This window comes from Aricia agestis, chromosome 20 (genome assembly GCF_905147365.1).
Source record: "Aricia agestis chromosome 20, ilAriAges1.1, whole genome shotgun sequence".
NCBI lineage: Eukaryota > Metazoa > Arthropoda > Insecta > Lepidoptera > Lycaenidae > Aricia > Aricia agestis.
In genome coordinates, this window is record NC_056425.1 from 5,626,918 (window position 1) to 5,647,521 (window position 20,604).

General features: G+C 39.6%; 1 protein-coding gene across 4 annotated transcripts in view; it reads right to left on the minus strand.

The window, feature by feature from the left end:
- LOC121737306 (semaphorin-1A) overlaps positions 1–19,239 on the minus strand; it is a 389,517-nt gene extending 370,278 nt beyond the window's left edge. For all 4 annotated transcript variants that reach the window (XM_042128942.1, XM_042128943.1, XM_042128941.1 and 1 more), the window contains exon 1: positions 18,982–19,239. In XM_042128942.1, coding sequence (XP_041984876.1) covers positions 18,982–19,078 — 97 coding nt within the window. In that variant the 5' untranslated portion in view covers positions 19,079–19,239. The remainder of the gene's footprint in view (positions 1–18,981) is intronic.
- Between the last annotated feature and the right edge of the window lie 1,365 nt (positions 19,240–20,604).

Below are 20,604 nucleotides of genomic sequence, written 5' to 3' on the forward strand. Positions count from 1 at the left end.
AGTTAGAGGTGGAATTCAGAACGAATGAGTCTTGAAGATAATCTATGTAAAGCTACAGTTTTGTGTTTCGAGGAATTAGCTTAAGAACTCTTACTTTAGACAAAAATCTATTAAAAATAGTAAATCTGTTCTAACAGTATAATACTTTTATTAGAACAACACATAATGTTATCCCTGTCCAAAGGCCACCTCAACTGAGTCATGGTTGTGAACCACAATGTATCCAAATTAGGTTGTACCACTATGGTCAGAAATCTGATAAAGGCGTTGATTCATTATACATCAGATAAAAACTTTTGGTAACTTAATATTACTGTAGTAAGGTTCAAATTTGACAAAAAAGTCAGGAAACTAGCTCGGTCAGTTGAGGAAAGGCAAGATAACGACAATATATTATGTACCTCAATAGAAGTGGCGAAGGCAGTAAAATTTAGTGAACTCCGTTATTTATTACCTCTAAAAATAGGAACAACCTGTAGTTTAAGTACCTTTAGTTTGTAATCTATACTGACGTGAAATCCAATCTATTTGTTGGAGGTCTACAACTTATTTGGGAATCATTTTACACAGGTGCGGTAAATAGAGGTTATATGTATTTAGTAAAAGGTGTTTGCATAAAGAACCTGCAAGATTTTAATACTGATCAATAAAGCGTGAAGAATGTTGGCTAATTTTTATTTACAAAATATCAAATTGAGATACTTATTGCGTAGCTTAATTTATTTGAACAAAGTTAAGTAAAGGATAAACTGTACGCTTAACTTAGCCTAGACTAGATAAACAATAGTTAACTAAGTGTTCATAACAATCAAAGGCTAGTTAGTCAAAGCATCAGCTGTTTGTAATGATATAACAAATATGCAAGGGGAACAGAAATTCTTTGGGGTAACGCAGGGGAACTCCCGATTTGTGAATCATTTTTACGAATCGACAAAAAAAAGAATTAAATATTTTTTCAATAGTCAAGAGAGCACGCGATAGAAAGCTACCCTCTATTGTTAATAGGTCACATTGTGCCGAGACCACCTGCCTCATTATTAGGACTCCAGTCGCCGCCAACAATGACCCACGCTCGATTTAAATCGAATCGAAAGTAACAGAAGGTAAGATTGAAAGTAATTAAACGTTAAAGTCGAACCACACCAGTTAATTAATAGGGGAAGCTATTGTAGCGAGTGACTTATGGAGTAAAATCAAGTTTAATTGAGGGATATATTACGTTTGAAATAGATTGGATTCCTAAAATTGAAAATAGACAAGACATTGTAAATTGATAAACAAAACTAATATAGTAAAAGCTATATAATACCTTAAACAATATTTGCTAATAATACAAAAATAATAATAATATGTATATGAAACAAAAGAGACAACTTTTATAATAATCAAACTCAAAACTTCGCACTTATAATGACCAATTAAAAACGTTAAAGGTACAATGAAATTCGATGAGAGTGTATGAATAAATTGCAAACTTTGTAAGCAAAAAGGGGATTTTAAAAATAAAACGTGCAACAAAATTGCAACTCGGAAAGGCGTCCTTTATCGACCTTATTAAGCTTCCTTTTAATCCGGATTTAAAAACTGCATGACAATAGTCTAGACACATCGCAAAGCCGGAATCCTTTGCATGGAATAAAGATTTAACAAATATTATTACAACTAAACCAATATTTACAGACCCTCAGGAAAGGGTGCAATAAAAACATTATCTAACGGGGCACCTTTTTATTTTTTGGATTTGAATTGAATCACAGTCATGTGACCTGAAACAACCCCTTGTTATAAAATGTAAAGAAATATTATCGATAGATTCGAATGGCTTTGGATGATATTAGAATTAGAACTACTTCATAAAGAAGGAAGAACTACTGATACTTTATAAGCCAGAAATTGCAATTTTCAGCTCTCCAGATATTATGAGCATGTCGCGAACACGAAAATGCAAATGACGTAAAGTATTCTTTGGTATGTGCAACAGAGACATTTCAGGAACTACCAGGGCTGGCAGTTGTACAAAGTTTCTGAAACAACTTGATGTTATCACGAGCATAAAAAAGTCAGACAGTTGCCAACCCTGGGAACAAGTGTAAATAACTGCATGCATATGCAAGACCCTGCCCGGAAATGCAAATGCCGCAAATGTGATACACGTGTGAAGGGAGTGTGAAATTCTGCAATAAATAGCTTTTAATACAATCTCTTTTGGGGATATCGTAATTTTAGGCCAAGTTCTCCAAAATTTTTGTTCCGTATAAACTCCTCTGCAGATTAAAGTTTCTTACCAAAATGTAAATTTTTGCTTTCCTGATAATTCAGAAAGATACAAAGCCTATTTACATAATATACATGTATTATACCGATATAATGTGTCATCCGACAGAACGATTATAAAATGTGATCGACATAGGATAGATGTTACCACTTGTAATCTTTTTTTTTTTTTGTGAAATAAGGGGGCAAACGAGCAAACGGGTCACCTGATGGAAAGCAACTTCCGTCGCCCATGGACACTCGCAGCATCAGAAGGACTGCAGGTGCGTTGCCGGCCTTGTAAGTGGGAATAGGGGAGGATAGGGAAGGGAAGGCTCCGGTAAACTCACTCACTCGGCGAAACACAGCGCAAGCGCTGTTTCACACCGGTTTTCTGAGAGAACGTGGTATTTCTCCGGTCGAGCCGGCCCATTCGTGCCGTAGCATGGCTCTCCCACGTATATGACGTAATCTACATAGACTAAGGAATATGGAGGTACAAACGTAAAATAATTTAGAAGGAAAAGAAATGGTTAATACCTTTGTAATTTGTATTAACCATTTCTTTTCCTTATGGATGAAAACAACTTATTCAAATAAACAAACACAAAATTAGGAGTATTGTTTCCAGACACAATGGGGGTGACGTCAATTTGCATCTTTGTTGTGGAGATAGTGGTAAATCGTTTGTATTAATTCATATTCATTATACGTCTCTATTCTCTACTTCCATATTAGATCTCTCAGATTGTGATTTGTGGGGAAAGAAAGAGAGAGTATCTACCATCTCTATCGCATGTCCTGACGTTTTTTTGTTTCCGTTAAAGTACAATGGCTCGCCTCGTGTTTGATAGCGTTTGTAATTTAGAAGTTCTTTTTATTCGTTGCTCACATACTTGCGTACTCTTTGTACGAGCGGCAGTAGAAATAATGAGAACAAAAAATGTTAATATTGACCTAGATTTTCCGTGAAATCAGAACAAAAAGGTCGGTACAAAAACTCTTTGGTCCATTATAGAAAACAATACCAAACAGAATTCTTATAAGAACTTCGGCAGCAAAACATAAGGAAATAACGTTAGCGCCATACTGTGTAAAAACAATATTATGGTATGGTCGTTAAACTGTCCCTCTCCCGCAAGGCGGCGCCATGATACCCCGTCTCCCGAACCGAACGCACGCACGTGCGTACTGTCTCCCATCTGCAGACTAAAACGTACCTTATTCCGATCCTACAAAGTCCTCATTCACTCGGAACCTATCATCGGCGTTCGATAAAACAGTTGTATACTCTATTGCGTCATTCATAAGTTCGTTTTCTCAATTACTGGCCACAACAGAATGCATTGAAGTCTGAACTTTTGTCGTTTGATTAGCGGTTATCGGTGTACGAGCCCGACCGATTTTTATCTCCGTGCTTGATTTTTCAAATGATTCACTTTTAAAGCATTCACAAAGTTCCCAGTACTCATTATTTGGTTTCATTACAAGCTTTAGAAGACGCCTTTTAAGTACGTTTATTGATTCTACTTCTATTCACTCTTATTTCCTTTTTTGATGTTGACTGCATTTTTACTCATACTTTACTCATTTTAGCCGTTTAGTCTCTAATGTAGAATACTTAATTTAGCATCTCGTGCATCATCCCAGCCGGATGCACTTAAAGCTGTAAGTACCGTGACTCACAGCACACATTTTAAACCATTAGCTAGAGCAGTCACAACCTTCTGAACATAAATATGTCTTATACACAAAAATGTAATCTCCATTTTACCGTTTGTGTAAACCAATAAATTCACTCACAAAAAACGCTTGTTAAACTCGAATCCCCTTTAAGTCGTAACTCTAAAGGAGTGAAATATAATTTAAACTTCATTACCGAAATGAGCCCCCATCGACTTGAGTTAATAAATTGTGCAGGAGAGTCCAATCATAAACATAGTATTATGCACCCTAGCCGCAACAGCACCCCTGGGACTACGACAATTCTTTGACGAATGACCCAATAAATACTCAGAGGCAAAACGCGTCACGTACGTTGGAGCATTATTCGTAAATTTATTTCTTCTTCAGGTAACGTTTTTTATGGCCCACTTAAGCGTTCCTTAATCCGACCAGTTATAAAAGGGAGTGTAAACGTAATGCAATATCATAAACCGTTTCAAAGTGTACCGGCCAGCACCTGTAAGTTTACCCCATAAATCTCTATTTGAAGCAATTCCGAAATTTATGTTCACTTTACAGTTTAAATGAGGTTCTTGTTATGTCCTCAGTTTTTACTCGTGTTAAGATTAAAGTTTTTCGGTTTTTATTTATGTGACTTAAGTTTTGTGTCGTGTTTGCATCGTCTTATTCAAACACGACTAACACAACAAGATCACAAAACTTTACTCTCGTAGCTTTACTTATACTTATTTATGAGGTAAACATATACCCTCTTATTAATAAACGCCCTATAAGCTTTGAATAGTTATACAGTGTTTTGTCTTCTTCAATCCAATTAAAAATTTCACTTGTGTGACAGGAACAAAACACTATATAACTATTCAAAGCTTATACAACGTTTATTAATAAGAGGGTTAGTCTATTTGGAAATTTTAGAATTTTAAACATATTCATAAACAACGCATGAATAATGCAATCTTTATGTATTGTTATTATACGTTCACATTTCGCTACTTGTTTTGTTTGTGTTGTCTATTCTACATCCGAGTGCAATGAGTATTATCACTATGCTGTTATATATTTTGTATTTTACTTTGTAGATCAAAAAAAAAATTCCTGTGATAAAAAAAGATCTACATAAAAAAATGTAATCACAAAAAACAATTACAATACTTATATCCTATCTATGTTGGTGTTGCCTCTAGCATAATATATTACTAGCTATTTGACCGAGCTTTGCTCGGTATTCGATAAAACACGAATAAAATTACATTTTCTAAAAATGATTACTAGCTAGATCGATTTATCGCCCCCGAAACCCCCTATATACTAAATTTCATGAAAATCGTTGGAGCCGCTTCCGAGATTCCAATTATACATATATATACAGTGTGTAACAAAAATAAGTGATAATACTTTAGGGTGTATACGTGTTCCTTGTAGAGAGTTAAATGTGAAAGTAGCAGCTCTGAAAGGCGAATATTTTTTTTCACTTTTGTATGGGCAAGGGACACGTACACACCCTAAAGTATTATTGCTTATTTTTGTTACACACTGTATACAAGAATTGCTCGTTTAAAGATAATACTTGTATGTGAATGTATATTGTACAGCAAACAAAAAGCACCAGCAAAATATTGTAAACAAAAAGTTATGTTCGATGTTTGACAACGTTTCTGTCAATATTCTGATACAGCGAGTCGGATTTTTTTCACTGTGCATGCTAGCAGCGCCCTCTGCTCCTTTGCGTAATATTCTCTATATTATAATGCCATTATATTCAGCTTTCTTTACTTACAGATCAAAATGAACCTGAGTATAATGAGTCATATCTCGGGAGCATCGAGCTCAATCCCACCCACAGAACCGGTCGAAACAATACTTTACGATGCCACGATACAATATACACTATTATCTCCAACGTAAACTTACATAATGACATAGTGTGGGCTGGTTTCACCATTAAACGTGTTATCAGCACTTATGATTTAAATGTGAAGCTTTTGACATACCTAAACCCCATACAATTTCTTTATGTCTTCATTAAACACTATTTAAGTAACCAAATAAAAATCGGCCATGTGCGAGTCGGACTCGCGCACGAAGGGTTCCGTACCGATACAGAGCAAAAATAGACTAAAAATTGTGTTTTTTGTATGGGAGCCCCCCTTAAATTGTTATTTTATTTTAATATTATTATTATTAAATATTAAAGTCCACATATAACAAAAGAATGTGTAAAAAATTCAAGTGCCTACCTCTTGGCTCTTGCCATTATTGATAAAGAGAAAAAGGCAGGAAAAATCACGTTTGTTGTCCCCCCCTAAAATATTAATTTCATTTTGTTTCCAGTATTTTTTGTTATAGCGGCAACAGATATACATAATCTGTGAAAATTTCAGATGTCTAGCTATAGCGGTTCTTGAGATACAGCTTGGAGACAGACAGACGGACAGACAACGAAGTCTTAGTGATATTTTCCCATTCTTATCCTTTGGGTACGGAACCCTAAAAACACACGAGAAATTTAATCAAGCTAAGTGTCCAAGAACATTTAACCTCTTAATCTTTTGGTGGTGGGCCTCATGTAGACGTTATAAAAGTGTTAACTTTGTTAACCTATTTAAAATAAAAAAAATTATTTTGCGTAAGCTGAGATGATAATAAATGTGATAAAATTTATTATTGAATCATCATCATCATCATATCAGCCTATAGTCGTCCTAGGTGGGACGACGATCTCCGCATTAGTTGCAGGCCCATGTTGGATGCGAGTAGCAGGAGATCGGTCATCTTGGCGTTCATTGAGAGAGAGAGAGAGAGAGAGAGAGAGATTGGACGACTATAGGCTATTATTGAATATAGGGTGCAATTTAATAAAAGACAATGTATTTAAGAACGAATACAGACAAAGCATACAAATTACAATGCACAAGAATGGTAAAATGTAAAAAAATATTAATAATATTACCTATGTGTTATGACTTAAGATGCAGCTTATTTAGGAAAACGCTATTACAAAAAAAAATCTTGTTACTATTATATACGATAAACTTTTTATTATAATATTATGCATGTCAGACATCTTTTACCATAATTTAGTGGATGCAGTTTCTGCGGATTAATTTTAGAAAGTGGTTCCGTCGGGATTGTTTCAAAATGTATACAAAAATCGTATAATCAAAACCAACTTACAAACTACTTAAGATAAAGCAATCGTTGGCTTAGTTTCAATTATGAACTCTTCGACCTCTAGTATTACTGTCGTCTCTTTTACCGATAACATTTATGATTTACTCGCAGCGATCTATCGCCGTTATCTAGAACACGAAACTGGACCTGGGAGACTAATAACTAATGTCCTCTGAACAGCTTATTACCATTACTTCGAAGTTATCGTGGAACAAACGAACATAAATTCTGAGGCTGACGAGAGAGAACTTTGTAGTTCTACGGAATTTTATTTGCATTTTCTCTTTATATTTTATTAAATATAGAAAGAAGGGTTTTATTAACTCATCACTCAAGACGTCTAGTCTTGATCTCAATGAACCCATCATCATCATGAAACCCATCATAAATGTAAACAATTATTTGATCGGTTAGTAAGTAAATAATTAAAGAAATGTGTAACTTCACACAATAGGATATTGATTTTATAAGTTCGATATCTCCGTTCATGCAAATAATATTCACATCCCCAAAAATTAACACGAGACCCAATCCCCAAATCAATGATGCATATTATTTTGAAATAAATAAAACAATTAGTTTTGTTTCCGATTAGGTTACAAAATAACTCTTTCTGGAAAGTCTCTGATGATTTTGGTATAATCCAACTGTCACCTGTAAGAGTTACAAATAATCCCACTAACTTTTCCATTTACAGTAGTAGTTTAATTAAATTAAGTGAAGTTACAAAATTCTGGTGTCCCACTTTCATATCGCACTGACGGACATAACATTAAATAAATTGTGATGTTTCTACCGCATCTGGGCCGAGTTCATAATTACAATTATGTTTCGTAATTAGATTTTGAGAAAACTATAGAAGTTGGAGTTGAGAATGCAATAATGTTTATTGAACTCCATTTCCATATGAAGGTTATGCCTGGAATAAATACTATACTGAAAATTTGCTACGGTTAACCTTATTTTTTGCCCTTGTCTGATCTGTAAAATGGCCAGATAATAGATATTCAAGGATTCTTATTGATTAAGAACATAATAAACATAAGTCTTGATAAAACCATTTTACAAATTATTAATCGAAATATTTTGTAGAAATTACGAATGACGAAAATTAAAGAATAAATAAACATTAGAAAAGCTTTCAAAATGTAGTTCAATGCGATAAACTTTTACAATGTACATTTAGTACTTACATATTACAAACACAGAATATAACCTTCATTCATTTAATTGGTAAAACACCAAAACACAAACGAACTGTAAAAATAAACGAACTAATGAAATTTATACGAACTGTGGAAGGGCTTAGCTTAATCCATTTTCCGAAACCTTTATAACAACAAAGTTCGCTATCAGAATGACTGAATTTTTGAACTGTTACATTCTAATTAATTCGGAAACCCCCTGGGGCTATGACACTTAATTATTCATTGAGACACGAACTGAAGTCTGGCATTTTAGTTTTAATTAACACACAATAAAGTTACTTAATGAAATTTAGTGTTTTATTACGAAACGGGATTTGATATAATCGATATCATTATCAGATTAATCAACATTCTAGATTCTTATTTTAGATCATTTACTTAGTTTTTTCTTAAGTTTTCTATTGTATTGTTTGCTACATTCCAAGATGTTTATTTAAGTCAACTACATCAGTGTTTATATTTATCTATATTGACTTTGCTGAGTTTAAAATACAAGTTTGAATGGTATTTGATATGTTGCATAGAACCAGTGTCTAACAGTACCTGCGACGCCATTGCAATTTCATATCGGATTACAATATCTATAAACTAGCAGCCGTTCTTGTTATAAATGAGTACAATAAAACTTAAGATTATTGATGTTCCCTTATATCTTACTAGCTGTCCCGGAAAACGTTTCTTTGCCATATAAAGTATTTCGCCCATACTTATTTTATTGAAGTGACTAAATAAGTATGTCACCATGGTAACGTCCATCGCTATCCCGTCTCACAAACAATGATCGCCGTCAGTCTCGAGTTGTAATAATTTACTATTATTTATTCAACAAATGAACTTATCAATATAAAAAGCACCCAGTAGCCGATTCTCAGGACATATAAAATTTGGTTAAAATCAGTAAAGCCGTTTCGGAGGAGTACACGGCTTAACATTGTGACACGGGAATTTTATATATAGGAGATAAGAAGATAGAGCGGCAAAACAATTATAATAATCGTCAGCATTATATTTTAGGCGATTGCACAAAAAAATGGGGTTTGTAAGTTAAATGTCTGTCTCTTTATATATCTATCCGTGTAAATTATTATTTACTTTTACCATGTATACCTCTGGAACATTGTGAATCAGAACTTGAACAAAAAAACAAACCAGTGGAATATAATGTTCATATTTTATGAGACGGCAAAATTCAAAAACAGAATTCAACAAAGCTGTTAGCAGAAATATAATTCCAACCCTTTATTTGAGGCCTAAATAAAAATACCAACCCTTAATCCCCATGGCCTTTGATCGTGCGTATATTAAACCTCAATGTGCGGTCAATCAGACCCTGACTTTGGAAACGGATCCTGTTACGTAGGTGTTGACTCGGACATCAAATAGACACTATGCTTGAGTAATCAAGCTGCGACAACCCTATACTTTATTATATTGACACACCTAATTTATATATTAGTCGATATTGATTCGAAGTAAATTACAATTATCACTTTAGGGCAAGATATTATCTGGTAACAATGGTAATTCCATTAATTTTAGGTTTTCGTCTTATCATTTTCTATTGTCACATAAGAGCTTTATTTCTATTGAGTATGTTGGCGACACGACAAACTCGGCGGGGCCGTGGTCGCCGGGTGGCAGAGCAGTGGACTGTATCTTGAAGGGTGAAGGATGCCGGATGGAAGATTCCTGGAGAAGGAGGTGCAGGAGACGAGAAGGAAACACAGGAGTGAACTTGGTACTGCTTGGAGCGGAGTGTGGTGGAGCAGGGCTTACGCATGCATCTGCTTGGCTTGTCGGAAGTGAATGTGTATGCACCGAGAAAGTGCGTGTTTATATATGAAATTTGTACCGTTAGAGCCCGTGGGGTTCTATCGGTTGTTGTCGAACGAATGCAGTCCGTTTATTGAAATATAACATTTTACACATAATATGACATCAAATGGGATTCTTATAAGCTAATACAATGGTAAACAAACATTCTTATAAGATAAATAAACAATAAAATGTGTAAAACAAAGCCATGTAAAAAAGAGACAACAATAGTTCGAGTGCAACTATGCAAGAAAGAGACAGCAATAACAATTGTGTGAAACACACTACATTCCCGTGCGAAAGGGACAGCAATATTATAAAAATGAGACACAAGATAAACATTTTCCAATAGGAATTACTAATATGAAATCTTAAATCTAAGTGTAAACAAAAGAGGGAATAAAACTAAGCTATTATTTACAGTCTCCCCCTCGTGCGCAAGCACCGAAACGTTTTATTCCTGGCTGCTTACGAGAATCAGACGAGAGGCTGGGCGACGAATTAGTCCGGCGGCTGTACGGACTTCTGCTACTCTAACCCGCCCGTCTGGACCTGGGAAAGTCTTTATTATTTCACCTCTAGGCCATATTCCACGGGGCATCGTTCTATCACATATTATAACGATGTCTCCGGGGTTGAGGTTGCTGTGCTGCGGGTTGCCGAGCCGAGGCATCAATTGGGGTTTGTACTCTGCTACCCATCGAGCCCAGAACGCTTCGGCCAACTTTTGCGCAGCTTTCCACGAGCGACTGTCTGCTGTGTAGTCTTTATACGAGCCGAAAGGTATCATCCCGCTTGACCTCCCAATTAGAAAGTGATTTGGGGTCAGTGATTCCTCGTTTAGATCAGGATTTACTGGTGTTAACGGTCTCGTATTTATGACATGTTCTGCTTCCAGCAACAGCGTATGCAATACTTCATCTGGGGGCGTCTTTTCAGTTAAGGTGACTCGTAATGCCGCCTTCACAGATCTCACTAATCTCTCCCAGGCGCCGCCCATGTTCGGGGCCCCAGGGGGTATTCTTTTCCAAATTATCTGTTTTCCGGAGGCGAAGACCTTCATCGCGTCGTCATTTTGCTGAAGAGCTTCCGTCACTTCTTTCTCGGCGCCCACGAAGTTGGTTCCGTTGTCGCTATATATGACCGTCGGAGTGCCACGGCGGGACATCATTCGGCGCAAGCTCATGATCATGGAGGATGCAGATAGGGAAGGCACCAGCTCCAGATGCACGGCCCGAGTGGTGAGGCACGTGTAAAGTGCGCCCCACCGCTTCTCGTGTCTTCGCCCGATCGTGACTTGCATTGGGCCAAAATAGTCAACCGCCAAGGCTGTGAACGGCGGCTGATTGTGGGCCAGTCTTTCAGGAGGTAAGTCACCCAGAGGAATTTTAGAGGGAGTTCCCCTGTAGGTTCTACACCATTGACACTTGTTGCATATATAGCGAAGGATGCTGCGTAGTCCAATTATGTGGTAGCGCTGTCGGAGCTCGTTCATCACGGTTTGGTGATTGCCGTGGTTAAATACTGCGTGCGTGTGATGCACTAACAGTCGGGTAAATTCTTCCTTCGCATGTAGGACAGGCAGATTATATTCTTCCTTAACTCTGCTATCGAGGTATAATATCCCGCTGCGGTCGAGTTTCACAGCAAGTTTGTGAAAGGGGGACCTCTTCGGAGGTCGTTGCCCAGCCTCTATCGTCTTTATATCGTCCGCGAACGAGATGTTCTGACTCCTCTTGATAAGCAGTAATTCTGCTAGTCTGATGTGATCAGGAGAGATTTCCGTATTTACTTTTCTCTTGAGCAATTTGGCTTTAAATGCCTCAGCCGAGAGCAAGACGGTGGCAGCAGCGCGTACCAGGCGCTTATACTTCGAAAACCTTTCAACTTTAGGCAAGTAATCGTTATTTACATGATCTACACAGACGTGAACCTGCTTAATTATTCTCTCCTCCCCTGAAGGGGGTAAGGGAGCCGCGGTCCGCTTTTCGCACGGCCATGTCGCGGGGTCGTCTAAAATAAAGCTAGGTCCTGTAAACCATCTGTGTGTCGAACTAAAATTCACCGGAATGCCCTTGGTAGCGTCGTCCGCGACGTTGTCGGCGCTCGGCACCCATCGCCAGTCGGCCGGGGTCGTTGTACTTTCGATCTCGGCTAGCCGGTGCGCGACAAACGACTTGAAAGTACGCGGATCGGATCTAATCCAAGCTAATACCGTTTTTGAATCCGACCAGTAATACGACTTTGTAATTTTGTAGTCAGATTCCCGTTTTACTGACTCTGCTAAGCGGGAACCAAGAACCGCGGCTTGCAACTCTAATCGCGGTATCGAAATTGGTTTCAACGGCGCTACTTTCGCCTTTCCCGTAACTAATCTAGCCGTCTTTGTGTTATTATTCATGCTAACGAAATAAACTGCGGCCGAATAAACTTTTTCGCTAGCATCGCAAAATATGTGTAACTCCCCCTCGCCAGAGGGCGGGGCAGGTACGTATCTTTCTATTTCGAAAGTCCTCAGCAAGTTTAAATTATTAATAAACGACATCCACGTAATGTGGTGTTCCTTAGTTATAGGATCGTCCCAACCTACGCCACTACGCCATATTTCCTGAATGAGGCACTTACCTACCATAGTTACCGGCGAAACTAATCCTAACGGGTCGAAAACCGACATGACGGCGCTAGTGACTTGCCTCTTGGTGGGTAAAATTTCCCCTGAAATTACATTAGATGGCGTGTTTCTGAGATTCACGTTAAATCCTAGAGTGTCGCGAGCGTGGTTCCAAATGAGACCTAAAGTCCTCTCTGTATCGCTTTTTCCTAAAGTCGTCGCGCCGCTAATTCGCTTATCGGAAACGTCTTTTATTACTTCGGGCACATTCGACGCCCAACCGCGTAACTCGAACGAAGCGCCTAAGTTAATCCTATACATGGCATTGACCGCTTGCCTGGCTTCGTCCGCGTCGTCGAATGAGTCTAAGTAATCGTCTATATAAAAGTTCCGTTCCGCAGCTTTAGCTACCTTCGGGTACTCTGAACTAAAGTTTTGCGCGTTTTTATTTTTAACATGAATGGCCACGCACGGCGATGAGGCCGCCCCAAAAATAAGCGAGGTCATACGGTATTCTCGCGGGGGGATGTTTCTATCGTCGCCTCGCCACAGAAACCGAAGGCTGTCGCGATCTGACTCAATCACTTTTATTTGTAAGAACATCTCTTTGATGTCCGCTACTACTGCTATTTTTCCTTCGCGGAACCTAACTAAAACGCCGAAAAGCGACTGCAATAAGTCGGGCCCGGTTAGTAGCGCATCATTCAAACATTTTCCCCCACATTTAGCCGCAGCGTCAAAAACCAGTCGCACCTTACCTTTTTGGGGATGAACCACTGAAAAATGAGGTAAGTACCAGGTGCGAGGTGATGTGGCTGGGGTGCTCACTAGTTCTGCGTAACCCGAACTTAGCAAGTTATTTACTTGTTTCGAATACTCTATTTTTAAGTTTAAGTTTTTATCTAATTTGTTCTCTAGATTGTACAGACGGCTTAGAGCTTGTTTCTTATTGTCCGGCATTACTTCATTGTCGGTTTTCCACAATAAGCCTGACTCATACCGATCGCAATCGTTCATTTTATTGCAAGTTCTATTTAAAACAGTTAACGCGCGCTCGTCCGGATCCGCTTTAGGTTTACGCGGCTCTATACCTAACGACTCTATGCTAAAATAATTCCTTATCAATTCTAACGCGGGATCCTCGGACTGCGACGTTCTTACGTGACTTATGAACTGAATATTATTTAAATTACGCGAGCTTGCGTCCTGCCCGTGCAGGACCCATCCTAATTTAGTTAACGATGCCACTGGCTGACCCTTATTTCCGATACGTAATTGTCGAGACGTAATTAAGTGCCAGTTATCTTGGCCGATGAGTATCGTAGGTTTAGCCTGCTCGTAACACAGTTCGTCTTCTAATTCCGCTAGGTGGCTGCACTGTCTAACTAGGTCCTTGCTTACGGACTGCGGCGTAAGATTCAAATTACTAATCGTGCTCGCGTTCATTTTTTCTAGATTTCGACTACACGCGCCGCGGATTGTTAGCGATATGTTGCACGATTCGGGGTCGTCAATTTGGTTACCGCCTACCCCTTCCAACTTAAGTAGCTGGCTGCGACCCCTGGGTGCTACACTGTCCGCTACCGTACGCTCAACTAGGGTCAATGTAGAGCCCTCGTCCAGCAAGGCGTATGTAGCGGTGGTGCCCACTGGGCCACTTATCTCAACCGGCACTACTTTGAGGTAGGTGTTTGACGCACGAACGTGATTTATTGAGCTAACATTGCCGCTTGCGGGCGGCGCTGCACTGCCGCTGCCGTGTAATAGCTTATTATGAGACGCTTCGCAACCGTTTATACCGCACGGAATATATTTACATCTGAAAGTTCGTCCGTGCGAGTTATTTAGACATCTAAAGCAAAGTTTACTATTTTTAGCTGCGTCCCATCTTTCCGATACGCTAAGTTTAATAAAATCTGCACAATTAATAGTCGTATGGGAGCCTGAACATACGGGACAATTATTTCTATTGGACGAGTTTGACGGCGCTTCCGTCGCGGAGCGTGGCGCCTCTGTCGCGGGGCGCGGCGTGCGATGCTTCGGCCTGAATGGTTCGGCCTTTTTAGCAGAGGGTTTGAACGCGGCTGCTACGGTATTACGCGGCTCGTACGTGACTTCGCAATCTGATCTATCACAGGAACTATCGCTATCATAACGCGTCGATCTATGAGTCCGTGTGCGAGTCGTGTTTACCGCGCGAGGTTTCATCTTGCCTCTCCTTTCCTCCCTAGCTGTTTCGTACGCGAACATCGCGCCGCACTGATCCGCCATAATGTTTAAAAATCTAGCCATTAATTCGAGCTCCGGTGCTCCGGGTCGTTCAGATTTGAACTCGTACCACTTATATTTTAAAATAATATTTAACTTGTCGACTATTCGACCCACTAACTCGGGAGAATACAAATATTGTGGCTGGTTAAGTGACTTTATGGCCGCTACCGTGTTTGATATTTTACTCGCGAAACTACTAACATTGCGCCCGTCTTCCGTCATACGGGGTAAACGTTTTATGTTTTCGATTTCGGAGAGAATAAGTAGTTCTGGCCTGCCGTATCGCCGTTCTAGCGTATCTATTATTTCGTACGGGTCCGATACTGTGTATAGCAAAGCTCTAACTGTTTCGCGGGCCGCGCCTCTTAATGATTTTCTTAACCTAGCTACATTTTGAATGTCCGAGAACATATCCGCGGTGTCATTAAAAACGGATTTAAACGCCATCCACTCCGTAATTGTTCCGTCGAAGTGGGGCAACTCATGAATGAATTTAGGCGTCGCTTCCGACCTACTCGAATTGACCGCTTGAACTATCGCGTTGGCTAGCAATGTCATGTCGCTAAGCGACGTGTTACCGGCGCGCGGTTCGACGTTTTCGGTCGGACGCGGGTCTCGTCCCGGGTTTTGAGCGCTTGTTGACGGCCTAACACATTGCTCCGAGATCCAGCCTTCAACTCGGGTTTTATTCGATCTGGGTGGCTGGTCCGCGTCGGTGGATTCTTCTAGCTCTATCCTAGCTATTTCCAGCCGACTCATGGCAGCTGCGGACGCCGCCCTAGCCCGTGCTAGTTCGGAGTTGTGATACTCTAATTCGGCCTGCAACGCGGATAATTTGCTGCTCGCTCTGTCCCCGGGGACGTTAACTATAGTACCCGGCGCACTTCCTACATTTTCGACTACGTTGTCGATTTGTGCGGGTACTGAATTTAGTTTGGCCCTAGCGTCGGTACGCGTGCTGCTCTCCGTCGTGTCTTCAACGCCGGTGCCTCTGCTCCATGTGTTGGTCTCGTGGGTCGTGGTCTGCCCTGACGATGGCGTCTCTTCCCGCGAGGGCGTGGACTTGCCCGAGCGCAACACACGCGCGTTCTCCATTGCGCACGAGGGGCCCTAACCTTAAAACTAACACTTTTCACTTTCACTTCACTTAATGTCTTTACGTAACGCGACCTACCGAGCCTACTACTAACAGCCCGGTCAGCTTGCTACCGCGGTGATGCCGAACCGGGAATAGGAATGCAGGGAATAGGAAGGTAGGAACCTCCCGGTAGAGGGCGCGGGCGCTCACGGGTGCATCAGAGTGCGGGAGGAATGTCCGCACCCGTCGTTGCGTGCCAACTTGTGGCCCCAGAGCGTTACCGTACCGTGCCGGCGGGGTCTGACTGTTCACCTGGGTAGGTGTGTGGAGGCGTCAGGTCATCCACAATGCTTCCGTGCGCTCTGCAGGGGCCGTTTAACACCGCTAGGTGGCCACGCACGTTAATGAGGATTGCTTCCAAGTAATCGGTGGAGGTAAGCAAAGCCAACCACCAACACTCGCGCGTACTTGTTTCTTTCTTCTTTCTTCAGAAGGTAGACGCTGGCCTTGGCTGCAGGGGCTTCGTCTCTTCTCCTGTGTTTTCTCTCTTCAATCTTCTCTCTTCTCCGGGACTGGGCTGCCGTCTTCAGGGCGAGCTTCTCTCTTCTCCAGGGCTGGCTGCAATCTTCAGGGCGAGCTTCTTTCTTCACGAGCTGACGCAGTGATCCGGCTTCTGAAGGACCAGTTGTTGGCGACACGACAAACTCGGCGGGGCCGTGGTCGCCGGGTGGCAGAGCAGTGGACTGTATCTTGAAGGGTGAAGGATGCCGGATGGAAGATTCCTGGAGAAGGAGGTGCAGGAGACGAGAAGGAAACACAGGAGTGAACTTGGTACTGCTTGGAGCGGAGTGTGGTGGAGCAGGGCTTACGCATGCATCTGCTTGGCTTGTCGGAAGTGAATGTGTATGCACCGAGAAAGTGCGTGTTTATATATGAAATTTGTACCGTTAGAGCCCGTGGGGTTCTATCGGTTGTTGTCGAACGAATGCAGTCCGTTTATTGAAATATAACATTTTACACATAATATGACATCAAATGGGATTCTTATAAGCTAATACAATGGTAAACAAACATTCTTATAAGATAAATAAACAATAAAATGTGTAAAACAAAGCCATGTAAAAAAGAGACAACAATAGTTCGAGTGCAACTATGCAAGAAAGAGACAGCAATAACAATTGTGTGAAACACACTACATTCCCGTGCGAAAGGGACAGCAATATTATAAAAATGAGACACAAGATAAACATTTTCCAATAGGAATTACTAATATGAAATCTTAAATCTAAGTGTAAACAAAAGAGGGAATAAAACTAAGCTATTATTTACAGAGTACTTTCAAGTAACAATTTAGATTATAAATCCCCCAGAACATTTATTTAAGTACTCAATTTATTTAAGTCGAATGAGACAAATTTCTTTATCATAATGTAATTTAACATCTCAGAATGTAAAATAAACACTAAATTCGAACTAACATTAATAAAATAATAATAAAGAAAGATGAAATAAAACCGTATAAAACATGTAATTTTTACACATCTGATGAAACATCTGAATGGAACAAAAACATAGTTTAGTATTCCACGGGTATTGTACAGTCAAACAATGCAGGATACAATAGGCGGATACACGTCCGATGACCACCGATCCTTAAATTGGTAGCCGCATCCTCAAGAATTTTAGCAGGACATACCTATGAGCTTATGATATTGATGAAGCATTTGAATTAGCAAATCACCGCTACTTATATGCAGTTTTTAATGACACGTCAAGAATTTTAACAGGACCTATTGATTGAATGCAGATACCAAATATCCTTGATGAATATTAATTCGCAATTTAGCAAGGTTTTTATATGCCTTAGGGCACCTTGTTAGAGAGTACAGTTTTACGATTTACATAATATTAATGAAAAAGTTGACCTAATACAGGTCCTTGTGGCAGGCACTCCTCAAATTACAGTGTTAAAATAAATATTTCGTTAAATCGATAAAGTAGAAATTTCTAAATAATATAAAACTAAACGCTTTGACCTAAGATAAGACATTAAATGAACACCGCATGATGTCATTGATTAAGAGCATTGACTGATTTGATAACTTTAATAAAACCTTGCCACTAATTTCCACAATGACTGGGTTTAAATGATACAGTGAACTTGAATAAAGTAGAACAATAAAGCTGACAGAATAGAACGTAATTTAAAGCTAAAACTTTCCCAAACTTTAATGAAATTACCATTATTATTAATTACATTTGCTTAAACAATAAACGTAACAAAAGCTTTCAAAGTCAACCGAGTAGAAACTGCAATAACATTCCAATAGTAACAGAAATTAAACCAACCAGACATATTTTAATTGGACGAAACGTTAACAAGTCTATTAAAGTGTTTTAGACAATTGCGTCCGTATCGTCCGGCAAGTTTAGCTTGCATCGCTCAGTGCTCGCTTTGTGCATGCAATGTAGTCCATGCATGCAATGGCACTAATAGGAGCCACGTGGCAGCCCCCGCATTGCAGACTGCAAGACAATACCCTGCCTTATCCCTAAATATATAAACAATCGCGTGACTGCGAGCCGCGTCCGAACTGGGGTATCCGATGCAGTCGAAGCTTTATTTACCAACTTGACTATGTTGTTTCGTACAAATCCATCAGAATACCGTGTTCAGTTATATAATAATGATGAATGATTCAAATAAAATAAAGTTTATGTTACTCAATTTATCTACACTGTAAATATGACACAAAATGTTTGAAACTCGACTTCGAGTACAACGCGATTCTAATAAGATTGATGAAAGCTGGTATGGTTATGTTTATAAACATGCAGTGGCGAACTTTGCGAAATGGGACATTGAACTGTTGGTGGGGGTGACTGACCTAATTGCGCGAAGACCTTGGGCCTGACGTTCTCCTGCCAGGCGGCGGCGGCGGCGGCCAGGAGGCCCGCGAAGAGGGCGCAGCGGAGCACGAGCATGGCACTAGTCACTCATCACAGTCACTCGCGACGCGCGGCGGGCGCGGGGGCCGACTGCCAACTGAGTAGGGGACGCCTGCGCGCCCGGCGCCCCGCGGTCTCGCATGCGTGCCTCAGTGCGGACCGCCACGTGACGCAGCCTTCCCCTAGCCTCCCCTAGCACCGACCCTGCGACGTCATAATCGCGTTAAAAACTGCATACGCTAAGGGTTTTGTTTATTTGGGTTGTTAATATCCTCTTCCTCCGTCCTTCATGCAAGAAGACTTAGAACGGCACAAGAATTTTGATGAGACCGGAGTTACAGTTACTATATTTTTGTCCAGAATTTCTGAGTTTTTTAGACAGAAGCAACCTGAGAGTTGTTGACAGGTTAATTTTTTGGCGTTAGCCAAACCAACGCACTAGTGGTAGTGAATAGATGAAACCTGCCAAAAAACTCAGGTATTGGATATGTCGCAGTCATCTGGTTCAATCTGCGATTCGGTTGAATGACTAGCGCATTCGTTGAATGACACCATTCAATTGAATGTCTCGGCCGAACGTCGATTGAACGATTCTCACTCAACGTTCAACTCAGCGATTTGTAACATAGCCCTTTGAAGATAGCGGACATGAAATCAGTCAGGTAATTAAATTTTAAATTTTTTTCCCACTGCGGCGCTAGTAGTCACTAAAACAAATATGGCGTCAAACAAAAATTAACAAAAAAAAGTTTTAAAAATTTTTTTTGTTAATTTAAAGTTTTAAGTGCTTTATTTGTAATAAAATAATATGACAGCGTGGATTTATCTATAACTACCGCGTTAACGGCTACTTAAAAATTATAGCATCCCATATAACAACATCACTATATATGACTTTTAGTCAAGACTTTAAACGTCACAGTGTCTTGACGAGTTGTCCTTTAGTCATTCAATTGAATGGTGTCATTCAATAAATGCGCTGGTCATTCAATCGAATCGCAGATAACCAGATGACTGCGACAGATACATTACTAAAAATAATTGTCTGTAATTTGAATTTGTTTTTAATCTCTCAATAAATATGATATTAAAACAAATGTATTTTCTAGATTATCACACCTTAAAATATAAAAACAACAAACAAAAATACATAAGCATTACAATTTACATTCTAATTGCATGAAATATTGCGGCATAATCGTCGAAAATAAGCAGGAAGCACTAATTAAGCGGAAAAAGCGTAAAGCGAGCTTTGTTCAAGCGACTGTTTATTTGAGTCACAGCAAACTTTGTACTATTGCAATAAGTAAAGTTGCAATAAAGAAAATAGTTTTTAAATGTTAAGTACAAGCAATTTCAAAGCTGCAGAATATACCCTCCTTAAAAATAAAGTCTTATATGGCTTTATTTTGAAATCTATATTCTGCTTAGACTTAACAGAAAATATCTAGAATGGTTTCTTACATCTTAAAAAAACAATTACTTAACAGTAATATGCCATAGAAAATACAATTAATGTTAAAATTACACACAAAACTAATATTTAACAAACAACTTACGCT